The sequence below is a fragment of the Garra rufa genome, chromosome 2 (genome assembly GCF_049309525.1).
Source record: "Garra rufa chromosome 2, GarRuf1.0, whole genome shotgun sequence".
Classification (NCBI taxonomy): domain Eukaryota; kingdom Metazoa; phylum Chordata; class Actinopteri; order Cypriniformes; family Cyprinidae; genus Garra; species Garra rufa.
In genome coordinates this window covers 34,115,861-34,128,292 of record NC_133362.1, presented here as the reverse complement: position 1 = coordinate 34,128,292, position 12,432 = coordinate 34,115,861, and the positions used below count along the sequence as shown (strand labels likewise).

The 12,432-nt window shown below is 37.0% G+C and overlaps 1 protein-coding gene across 1 annotated transcript in view; it reads right to left on the bottom strand.

The window, feature by feature from the left end:
* The window catches only part of zfand4 (zinc finger, AN1-type domain 4), a 30,522-nt gene extending 18,185 nt beyond the window's left edge, over positions 1-12,337 (bottom strand). The window contains exons 1-4 of the mRNA XM_073834156.1: positions 12,219-12,337; positions 10,262-10,562; positions 1,992-2,067; positions 1,191-1,258 (exon numbers count right to left, since the gene is read on the bottom strand). Of these exons, the coding sequence (XP_073690257.1) occupies positions 1,191-1,258; positions 1,992-2,067; positions 10,262-10,445 (328 nt within the window). The 5' untranslated portion in view covers positions 10,446-10,562; positions 12,219-12,337. The remainder of the gene's footprint in view (positions 1-1,190; positions 1,259-1,991; positions 2,068-10,261; positions 10,563-12,218) is intronic.
* Positions 12,338-12,432: the final 95 nt, after the last annotated feature.

Sequence of the window (12,432 nt, the reverse complement as noted above, 5' to 3'; positions counted from 1 at the left end):
CATCTGCACGCACAGTGAGGCCAAGACTTTAGGAAGATGGTCTGGTGTCAAGAAGGGCAGCAAAGAAGCCACTTCTCTCCAAAACAACCATCAGGGACAGATTAATCTGCAAAAAGTATGGCGAATGGACTGCTGAGGACTGGGGCAAAGTCATATTCTCCGATGAAGCCTCTTTCCGATTGTTTGGGGCATCTGGAAAAAGGCTTGTCCGGAGAAGAAAAGGTGAGCGCTACCATCAGTCCTGTGTCATGCCAACAGTAAAGCATCCTGAGACCATTTATGTGTGGGGGTTGCTTCTCATCCAAGGGAGTGGGCTCACTCACAATTTTGCCCAAAAACACAGCCATGAATAAAGAATGGTACCAAAACACCCTCCAACAGCAACTTCTTCCAACAATCCAACAACAGTTTGGTGAAGAACAATGCATTTTCCAGCACGATGGAGCACCGTGCCATAAGGCAAAAGTGATAACTAAGTGGCTCGGGGACCAAAACGTTGAAATTTTGGGTCCATGGCCTGGAAACTCCCCAGATCTTAAAACTTGTGGACAATCCTCAAGAGGCGGGTGGACAAACAAAAACCCACTAATTCTGACAAACTCCAAGAAGTGATTATGAAAGAATGGGTTGCTATCAGTCAGGATTTGGCCCAGAAGTTGATTGAGAGCATGCCCAGTCGAATTGCAGAGGTCCTGAAAAAGAAGGGCCAACACTGCAAATACTGACTCTTTGCATAAATGTCATGTCATTGTCGATAAAAGCCTTTGAAACGTATGAAGTGCTTGTAATTATATTTCAGTACATCACAGAAACAACTGAAACAAAGATCTAAAACAGTTGAGCAGCAAACTTTGTGAAAACTAATATTTGTGTCATTCTCAAAACTTTTGGCCACGACTGTAGACATCAAGTTAATGATGTAGACATCATGTTTCCATGTTCCCAATAAAAAACTTAAAATTATGATATTTTCACAGATTGACAAGCAGGTACTGAAACATATTGTGTGCTTTACTCCTTAGATCAATGTTTTAAAACTCAAATATAGTGTTTTTCAAAAGCACTCATGATAAAGTATAACCAGTGTGAAATAAGGACCAAGATAAACCAGGATTACATTAACCTGGGGTTCAGAATGACAGGTTTAACATTTTCAACTGTGAAAATCTCAGTCGGTGGTGGAAACGCACCTCGTCTGGTGTTTACAGGCCCTCCTCTCATGGCGAGCACCAGCTTGAGAGTGCAGCCCTCTGTGATGCTGAAAACACAACCATAGAAAACTCAAAGCAAGCAGTGGCATAACAAACCCAAAACCGCTACAGTCTATACAGTTCTGCTTTTATAAATATTTGCTTCACTTAACAAGTGAAGCACAATGAGTGCCATCCAGGCCCACAATATCTTCCCAGAAAGCCTCCATGTGGAATATTAACCGACAAGAATTTATGACAAATCCACCATCTGTGACCTCCAGACTGAGCCAGCCTGCTCTTGAGAGAAGTAGCTGCATTTAAAGAAACAGCTCACCAAAAATGCATAAAAAACGCTGTCATTATTTACCCACCGTCATGCTGTTCCAAACCTTTCTTTCATAGAACATAAAGGAGGACGTTTTTTGAAGAACGTCCAAGCTGCTCAAGCGCAAATGAGATTTGAAAGCCGTGGCAGAGAGGTTTTTTCGGCGAATAACGACTTAAATGTCACTATGTTCCTCGCACAAGGCTATCTTATGGCTTCAGGAGATGTTAAATATAGAGCAAGAGTAATGCAGACTACTTTTTATGACTTTTATGCAGTTGATGTGCCCCTGGTCACAATATGCTTTCGGTTTATGGAAAAAAAACCAGTTTGGAAATGGAGCAAAACATCTAAGTTTCTGTTCCACAAAATAGAAAAAGTGTTTAAACTTAATGTGGTAGTTAAGCTTACTTCCTGTAATATAACTTCCAGGATCCTGTTTTATAAAGCTAAAAAACAGGCTGAAAACTCACCTGTAATCATGTAAGCAGTACTCATCTTCAAGCTCTATACCATTCCATATCAAATGCTGTTGAGAGACTGGGATGCCTGTGAATAAAGATATGTCATAAAATGATTTTTTACAATGCAAACTATAAGAAACATTCAACCACATTCACAAGGCAAGTCAAAGAAATAATCTAAAAATATGTCAGACAAAAGACAGGAGCATGAGAACATTTAATTGCAGTAAATGGTTGACCAAATGAAAAACTCGCTATGATGTGTTTTGATGTATTTAAATGTACTGGCCTGAGATTTACAGCCATATAAATCACACTGGCTTCAGAAAAATTAACTTCTGCACAAGTCATAAATACCACTATATTCAAAACTTCATATCGATTTTTTTGACAGTTTTTATCCCAAGAGAAATTAGAAAATAATGTGGGTTTGGTTAGGGTTAGGATTTATTCCTTTGAGATTTAAAGATTTACACTACCAACATTTGAGGTTAGTAAAAATGTTTTGATGTTTTTGAAAGAAGTCACTTGTGCTCACCAATGCTGCATTTATTAGACAAAAAACACAGTAAAAACTGTAATATTGTGAAATATTTTTACAATGTTTTTAATTTTAATACATTTCAAAATATAATGTATTGCTTTGATGGCAAAGCTGAATTTCCCTTTAAAAATCATTTTACACTGATTTGCTGCTCAAGACAATAAACAACTTTGGGGGACATTAACCATTAATATACCAAAATGAATCAATTCAAAAGAATCAATTCTGTAAAAGTGTATAGAAGCATAGAGGGGATGACTCAGCCATCATAAGCAGAACAAATATGACTCAGATCTGCCCCCCTGTGTACATCCTATCAAGCAGTGGTCAGAAAATATAACAACACAAGAAGTACCTAAAATGTTTGAAATTGCTATATAAAAACATTGAAGAATGTTTTCCAATTAATGAAGGACCATGAATGCAAACACAGCATTTGGACATAAAGATAAGCATACCACTTAAAGGGACAGTTCACCCAAAAATGAAAATTCTGTCATTGATTACTCACCCTCATGTCGTTTCAAACCCAGGGCTCTACGCATACTTTTCTTTTTAGGAGCACTTGTGCTCCTAACTTAAAAAATTTAGGAGCCCAGTCAAAATTTCAGAAGCCCCTTCGAATCAATAATCAAAAAATCTGATAAAAAAATGGTCCTTTACGGACTCCTTAAAGTGGTTTACAGAGAAATGTAGTTTTTACCTTTGTAAATGATTTTTCTAACTTTATTAAAAGTACGTCATCTTTTATGTCAAATTTAAAAAAATATACATTTTTTAAGCTTTTAAAAATTTCTAATTAAAACAACAGGATAAGAACAAGTAGAATAAGAATAAGTTACCAATCAAATGAAATCAGTATTAACAAAATTTGTACTACAGAGAGTTTAACTAACTTTGAGAGATTGTGATCAACTAAGATGACTGACAGTTTTAATGATCTTTAAGGGAGTTTGTAAATGAGATATTGATTTAATACAACTGTTAAATAAACAAGAAGTTTATATTAAGTGACTTACATTGTCTGACTATTAACACATTGAACGATTATGCTCTATTTCAACTTCAAAAATGGTCTGAAACAAGTCACAACTGAGCCACTGCGCATCTCCACTCAAACACAGCGTTGTTTGGTTTATGAATGAACGTGTGTTTTTAAACAAATCTAGATTCAATTTCCCACTCATAAAAACAGTCACTAGCTTTATTCCTGATTGAATCAGCCTTTCCAACGAATCAAATGAATGATATGATTCAGCAATGAAATCAGTGACTTGCCGCCACCTACTGGCAGATTTAGGTTAATTTTTAAAGTATCTTTTTAGTTATTTAAATGATTGTGTTTCTGTTTCTGAATGTTTCTGAATTCAAACTTTTATATTTAAAACATTAATCTCAACATAAATGTATTTATTTGATTGCACTTATACACTTACAAGCCATTTTTGTGTTGTTCTGTGCCACCTCTGTAGTACAAATACATTTTGTTAAAGGGGGTATAACACACAGTTTCACCCAATCATGTTAATCTTGAGTGCCTACAGACAAAGTCCCTTTAAGGCAAGTCATGTCACTCGGCGGCCATCTTTGAAATGCTACTCGGGCAGGCAAGTGCAGCTCCTATCTCTTTGAATGGGGAAACATCAAATTCTCCAAAACTGTTCACCAAGTTTAGGATTAAATTTCATATTTTAAATCTCCAAAGAAATCCAACAAGAACTACCTCATAAATATGGTTCCTTGTGCTCCTATAGTGTATAAAAACTCTTATTTTTCCGGCTAAATGATCCAGTGCGCATGCGCAGTACTGAGTGCACGTCTTAGAGCGCCGATTGTTTCTATAGCAACCGGGACTTCTAACTGCAGCGACGCACTGACTGTACTAATCAACGATGGGCTCTTTCACTAAGAAGGCGGGGCTTCGCGGCCATAATGAACGTTGCATTTTTCCCCATTCAAAACTATACGAGTGACATGTCTTGGGTATTCTATAGTCTTTGCTACAGAATAGTACTGCATCCTTCATATCTCCAAAAATGATTTAGTTTAATCATAGCTACAAAAGAAATATACAACTTTCCGATTCTCTCCGAATATAGCCGAGCTCCTGGAGGCGTGCCATGGGTGGACCAAAAGTTTGACGAGAACTCGTACGCTGATTGCCAACAAAACATAGACATTTGATGCCGTTTGGCTTACCATATGCAGTTCTGAATCATGACTGGGATCTTTTATATATTGGGACCGCTCCATCTTTCAGTATCAAACGATGTGCAAATCCAGCAACGAACTGGGCCTTGTTTATAAAAGGTTCGTCAACAAACACACTTGCAAAACTCAGTTTCTGCCCCAGAAAAAGAAACTGCATCATCCACTTTTCACGTAACACTGGGTTTTTCGGTAGCTGAGCAAGATTATCTTTGCCTTCTTTAAACATTCTTACCTAGTAAAGGTCATTGCACACAATGTCCGAAATTTTCTCAAAATTATTTATGACGGACGAAAATTTCGGAGGCAGTGTGCAAACGTGATTGACATAACGTGAGGTCGCATTTATTTTTTAACATGCGAAAAAAAATCGCACTTAAGCCCCGATCAGACAGAATGCGTTTTCTGTTGGCAGTGAGCATTTTGCACACTGCTTATGTACCTTGGGGCCTCATGTTTTAGCCGCCTGCCGTGCATCGCGTTTTTTGCAGTAACGCTCTGAGCATTTGAAGTTGAAAAAAAAAGCAACTCTGAGCGTAAAAACGTCCGACGTCATTCACATTTTTTCCCATTGTCCAATTGAATGAATGGACAGGAGGGCCTTCTGTTGTGGTGACGAAAGTTTACCGTTGCTTAGAAAGTCTGGAGACTGCAATAACGGAGGAGAAACTTTTGGTGTCTGTCGCAGGTAACCCGGAGCTATTTTTTTTTTAAGGTTTCTGCTAATATAGCAGTTTACTTAACAGCAAAAACCAAAGATTTTAGAGCGCTCTCACTAGAATCCTTTGATTTGACTGACAGGACAGTTGTTTTGGTCGTTGCCTAGCAAAATTAAAAATGCAGCACACTGCTCTTTTCACCAAAAAGGGCAGTGAGGTGTGCCTCGCGTTTTTAGACCTAAAAAACATGTTCGGTGTGATTGGGGCCTTACTGTGCAATGACCTTAAGTCCCGTGCAGCAGTGCAGCCGAATGAAGTGTGTTGATGGGCACGCTATTGTTCTCACTCTGGTCGATGTGTGCGCGGCCGCGCTCTTTCAGTAGAAATACCCATACAAGTAGTTCCACCTTTCAGAATGTCAAGAAGAGCCATGATCGAAATAAACTTCCCGAAACTTGTAAGAAACCCGGAAGTATGTTTTCGGCACAGAAATAATGTTATATGTCCAAATCGTTTTTTGGAAACGTTGGCCATGTTTAGCATGAGAATCTTACTCTTTAACAGTGTAATCAGCTTTACATACATGAAACAGCATTGTACTTCCCTTTACTGATTTTAATTGATTGGTTAACTTATTCTTATTCTACTTGTTTTTCTGTTATTCTGTTGTTTTAATCAGAATTTTTAAAATATATATACATTTTTTTTTTTTTTTTTGACATAAAAGATGACAGATTTTTTAATTACTGATTAGAAGGTGCTCCTGAAATTTTGACTGTGCTCCTGATTTTTTTTAAGAAAAGTAAATGTAGAGCCCTGGGACTATTTTATCAATGTCCTTACCACCTTTCTGGACCCTGAATGTGTCAGTTGCATTGCTGTCAGAAAGCACTTGTACATCATCAAATTCATCTTAATTTGTGTTCTGCAAATGAACGAAGTTCATACAGGTTTGAAATGACATAAGGGTGAGTAATTAATGACAGTTTAATTTTTTGGGTGAACTATCCCTTTAAATTTTTCAGACATCTGCACTGGCCTGTGATTAAGTGAATAGACGTACCTTTATCAGGTGTACAGTGCAATAAGACACCACAACGCACCCATGCAACACAAAACTGGTATCCGTTCCCAGAAGGGGTAGTTTTCTAAACAGGATCAGCAAGGAGTGTGACACGACAGTGTGAGGTGGTCAGAGCAGTTGCCCATTGTTTAGAGACATGCCTGGTCATGATTTTTAAACTATACACGGCCTCCATGTGTGTCATCTTAAACCTAATCTGAAACAGAAGTCATATTGAAATGTGGATTACCTCAACATATCCATCTCACACTTCTTCCCGCAACTGCTCTGATTCCTGGAAGGGGGAAGCAACCTTGGTTCCAGATGCAAAGTGTATCTGGCAATCTAAGATTAGCTACAATAGTGGAACTAAAACTAGGCCATTCCTCACCTGTAATCCACAGGGTGGACAAACTCATCTTTAATAAAGCTGGAGGAAATGACAGACCTGATGAAACAGGTGCTGTCTAACACATCAAAATGTTCCTGGGAGGAAACCCGTCTGCCGAATGGCATGTTTAAAGACCCCAGTGATGTATGCAACCACCGTCTGGACTGACAACGTCCCATCTGGGTTTTCAACTAATGCCTTTCCTGTCTCGTTCATTTCACACTTATGAATGCAGTGCGCTGCGTCAATCAGACTCACAAACGAAGCACCCTGAGTCCTAATTTTCAGCCCAATGTTCGCTAATGTGCAAGTCACGAGAGCTATAGATGGAACCCGATATAAATAAAAACCTGTTCATTTTAAAGAATGCTAACAGTTGTCATTCTAACAAAGCTGCTTTCAGTCTTTCATTTATAAGAGCAGCAATTTTAGCTACTGAGTAATAACAATGGCAGGTTTGATAGCGAGCGAGAGAAGCAATTTTTCCGATCTCCTTTTTTGATTGCTCATGTGTTCAACTGGTAAGACGCATGTTTTATCTATAACTGCATGAGCAGATCTATCAAACAAGTGCAATTACTGAGCGTGCCAGTTGTTAATAAATGACTCAATTTGTTCTAAAGCTCTAAATCAGAATGAAAACATCAGACCTGGGCCACTGGGAATAAAGCCATCTTTAAAACTAATGACGGATATTTATTTTCTCATTAAAATTGTTCTAAATCACTATTCAATCAGCACAGAGTAATTAAGGTGCATTTCTTATTACAATGCATCAGTGTTTCCTTTCAGCCTAACATAGATGAGGACCGCAATGAATAAAGACTGTTTTAGATGAATGGAATGTGGGTTTATAATGTAACGCATAACGACTAAATCCATTAGAATAAGTCATTATAATTAGAAAGACAATAATATGAAATGACCATCACATTTTAAGTTACTGATCACACCTACACTATGATCAAAATTGACCAAAAGCATGACAATTAAAACACTGATTATACAGATTTCTATTTTAGGTGAAAATGTTTAACTTTTAACATTAATAAGAAGAAATGTTTCTTACACAAGGAATTCATCATATTAGAATCATTTTTGAAGGATCATGTGACACTGAAGACTGGAGTAATGGAAATTCTAAATTGTAACTATTATATAATTATTGTAACTGTATTTTGAATCAAATATATGCAGCCTTGGTGAGCATAAGCAACGTTTTTTCTCAAACTTTACAAACTTTTTTCGACTTCAAACTAGGGATGTTAACCGATGACCGTTTGACCGGTGGTTGACCGTATCAACGTTAACCGGTCAAAGTTGTCGGTAGTCGGTTAAAAAAAAAAGTGCCGGTGCGTCTTTTACGCATTCTGAAGGTGCCTGTTTTATCCATTGGTTTTATCATGTTGCAGTCTATTAGGCAACATTCCACATAAGATGGGCTTAGATTTGGAAATACATTACATCTACATTTCAGTGGTAACCGATAAGGTGATGATGATCATCATCTTTCTTTATTATGGTTAGCACTACCTCAACTAAAGCGGCGTCTCTTCGGAGCTGTCATTTTCTTAAATGAGCCGTGGCAATGTTTCAAATGAGCTTCTAACCAAAACAAACGTCTTTATTTTCAAAGCGATCACCTTGTACCCAAACCATTTGAAACTAAGGAGCCATTTGTCCTACGATTACATACAACAAGCTCTTCGGCGCCGCGTTTGCAGGACTCATGTTTCGCGCTGTAGTGGATTTTAAAAAAGTGACGTGAGTGGCAGTGTGTGTGTGTGTGTGTGTGTGTGTGTGTTTGTTTTTGTGACATATCAGGACACAAATTGGTGTAATAACATGGGTATGACATAGGTATTACAAGGAGAGGGTGACTTATGAGGACATTGCCCATGTCCCCACTTTTCAAAAGGCTTATAAATCATACAGAATACGTTTTTTTGAGAATGTAAAGATATGCACAGTCTCCTGTGAGGGCTAGGTTTAGGTGTAGGGAAGGTGTAGGGTGATAGCAAATATTGTTTGTACAGTATAAAAACCATTACGTCTATGGAATGTCCCCACAATTCACAAAAACAAACATGTGTGTGTGTGTGTGTGTGTGTGCGGGAGGCAGAGCGGCAGAGAGATGCGACAGAGTTGCGAAATTGCAGGCGCGGCTCGAAATGGCTGTTATTTCAAATAGCGTACCATATTAAACTAATCGGTTAACCGGTTTCAACCGGCTAATGAGGCTCGGTGGTCGGTCAAGAAATTTTTTAGTTTTCGCCATCCCTACTTCAAACCTTTGAACAATAGGGTATTAATGCATTTTGTAAGGAGAGTAACACCTTAAACTAAAATACATATATGTACATATTTTATATAGATGCTCTACATTCTATATTTTAGATGTTCAATTATCCAACCACTTTCTTTTTGATCAGTAAGATTTTTTTATGTCCTCTAAAGAAGTCTCTTCTGCTCACCAAGCCTGCATATATTTGATCCAAAGTACAGCAAAAAACTGAAATTTTTTTACTATTTAAAATTACTGTTTTGTATTTGAATACATTTTTTATGTAATTTATTTCTGTGATCAAAGCTAAATTTTCAGCATCATTACTCCAGTCTTCAGTGTCACATGATCCTTCAGAAATCATTCTAATATGTTGATTTGCTGAAAAAAGAAACAATTATTATTATTATTATTATCATCATCATCAACGTTTAAAACAGTTGAGTACATTTTTCAGGATTCTTTGAAGAACAGAAAGATCTAAAGATCAGCATTTATCTGAAATAAAAAGCTTTTGTAACATTATACACTATACCATTCGAAAGCTTTTTGGAGTATAATTTTTTTCTCTTTTTTTGTGGAAAGAAATGATAGAAATTAATCATTTTATTTAGCAAGGGTGCTTTAAATTGACCAAAAGCAATGACAAAGGCATTTATAATGTTACAAAAGATTTCGATTTCTATTTTCTTCTGAATGTTCTATTCATCAAAAAACTACTCAGCTGTTTTCAACATAATATTAATAATAATTTGAGCAGCAAATCAGAATATTACAATGATTTCTGTAGGATCATGTGACTGGAGTAATGATGCTAAAAATTCAGCTTTAAAACCACAGAAACAAATCACATTTTAAAATAGAAAACATTTAAATAGTAAAAATATTTCAAAATGTTACTGCTTTTGCTGTACTTTGTATCAAATAAATGCAGGTTCGGTGAGCAGAAGAAGCTTTTTTTAAAAACTTCTGAGCTTTTGTAGTGTAAAACAGCATGTATGACAGTTCTAATTTCTTAAATTTACCATGTCACATGGCACCAAACGAGTGTAATGTCATTGTTATTCATCATTGAGCATTTATAGAGCATTCAGTGTGTGCTGTGAAATGAGTCAAAAGAGGACACGTACCCTCCAATCTCTGGATCTTGGCCTTGACGTAGACGACCTGTTCAAACGGAGAGACGCGCAGCTGGAAGCAGGTCCCTGTCAAAGTCTCAATGAACAGCTCCATGGTCTCGCTGAAGGGCAGCTTGTAGTGCACCATGCCTACATTGTCATCATTGAAAAACGGTGGGTTCCTCTTGTCAGTCATTATTGGAGAGGACAGGGCTCAGGATGAGACAACAATGAACCCTGTCCAAGGTGGAGGAGTGAGGGCTGAGATGTCGCCTCCGTCACAGCAGGAACACATCATGCAGGAAGCTTTGGGCTGTGGAGAATAAGAATAGTTGTATTAATATATGTATGTAGCAATAGCCAAAAATACATTGTATTGGTCAAAATTATAGATTTTTCTTTTATGACAAAATATTTAGGATATTAAAGGAGTAGTTCACTTTCGGAACAAACAATCACAGTACTCGCCGTCTTGTCATCCAAGATGTTCATGTCTTTCTTTCCTCAGTCGTAAAGAAATTATGTTTTTTGAGGAAAACATTTCAGGATTTCTCTCCATAAAATGGACTTCTATGGTGCCCCTGAGTTTGAACTTCCAAAATGCAGTGTAAATGCAGCTTCAAAGGTCTCTAAATGATCCCAGCCAAAGAAGAAGGGTCATATCTAGTGAAACGCTTGGATATTTTCTAAAAACATTTACTTATATACTTTTTAATCTCTACACAGAGTACACCCGGAGCATTTGAGGTTAAAAAAAAGTATATAAATTGTATTTTTTTTTAGAACATAAACCGATTGTTTTGCTAGATAAGACCCTTCTTTCCCTGGCTGTGATGGCTTAGAGCCCTTTGAAGCTGTATATTGGAAATTCAAACTCGGGGCCACCATAGAAGTCCACTATATGGAGAGAAATCCTGAAATGTTTTCCTCAAAAAACATAATTTCCTTACGACTAAAGAAAGAAAGACATTAATATCTCGGATAACAAGGGGGTGAGTACATTATCTGTATTTTTTTTTTTTTTGAAAGTGAACTACTCCTATAAGTAAAGATCATGTTCTATGAAGATATTTTGTAAATTTCCTACTGTGAATATCTCAAAATTTTATTTTTTAATTAGTAATATGCATTGCTAAGAACTTCATTTAGAGGCGATTTTCTCAATATTTAGATTTTTTTTTTCTGTTTTTTTGCACCCTCAGATTTCAGATTTAGTTGTATCTCGACCAAATGTGTATATATCTCAATTTTAAAAAAAGACTTATAACTGAATTTGTGGTCCAGGGTCACACACACACACACACACACACATATATATATATATATATATATAAATATATATATATTTTTTTTACTTAATACTACATACTGATACTACACAGTAATAAATAATACTTCTATCTGCCTGCTTATCTATCTATCTAGATCTATTACTTGCTGAATTATTATTATTATGCTGAATGGTAATAGATGTTGTGTTTCAGAATGTTTATTTACAATTAATCTAAACAACACAAAGTGTCTTTAAAGCAACAAAAGACGCTTTTATAACTTATCCTCGCCAAAAGTCGACTAATAAGAGAAGTATCCAGAAGTTTAATCGACCTTGCTTCTTTGAAGTTTACGATAGTCGTCCTGTAACTGTTACACCTATTTATCATCGTACCTTGACAGCATCAGATGAGATCTGTAGGGAGGGACAGCTGGATCAAAAAGAGTCCTGGCTGATGTCCCAGCCACAACACACCCCAAAAACTAAATAGTTACCCCTAAAGATAAACGCAACCGACTCCACACTCTCTGAACTGTTATCCGACAGAAAACTGAAATAAAAGGTGGTTTAATTCTATTGTAGCGGCTAGCTGGTTTAGCAAAGCGACACAGGCAGCCCGACGAACTATTAGCGGATGCCGTTGATGCTTACAAAATATTATACCACATTTGTCGTTTCCTCACGCCAATACGTTACCTTATTTTTTCGAGCCACGGACAACCGCTTTTGTTTCGATGTTATGCGGCTCAAAGGCCCCATTAAAACAGAATACAAAAATCTGAAAAGGAGGCAGCCTATTGTGATGTTCTTTATTGACAGTGAGGAGAACGAATGACATTAGCCGTTGGAGAAAAAAAGAGTCGCTCGTCCAATGGTAATGCAGAAGGGGCGGGATCATACTCTCGACTCC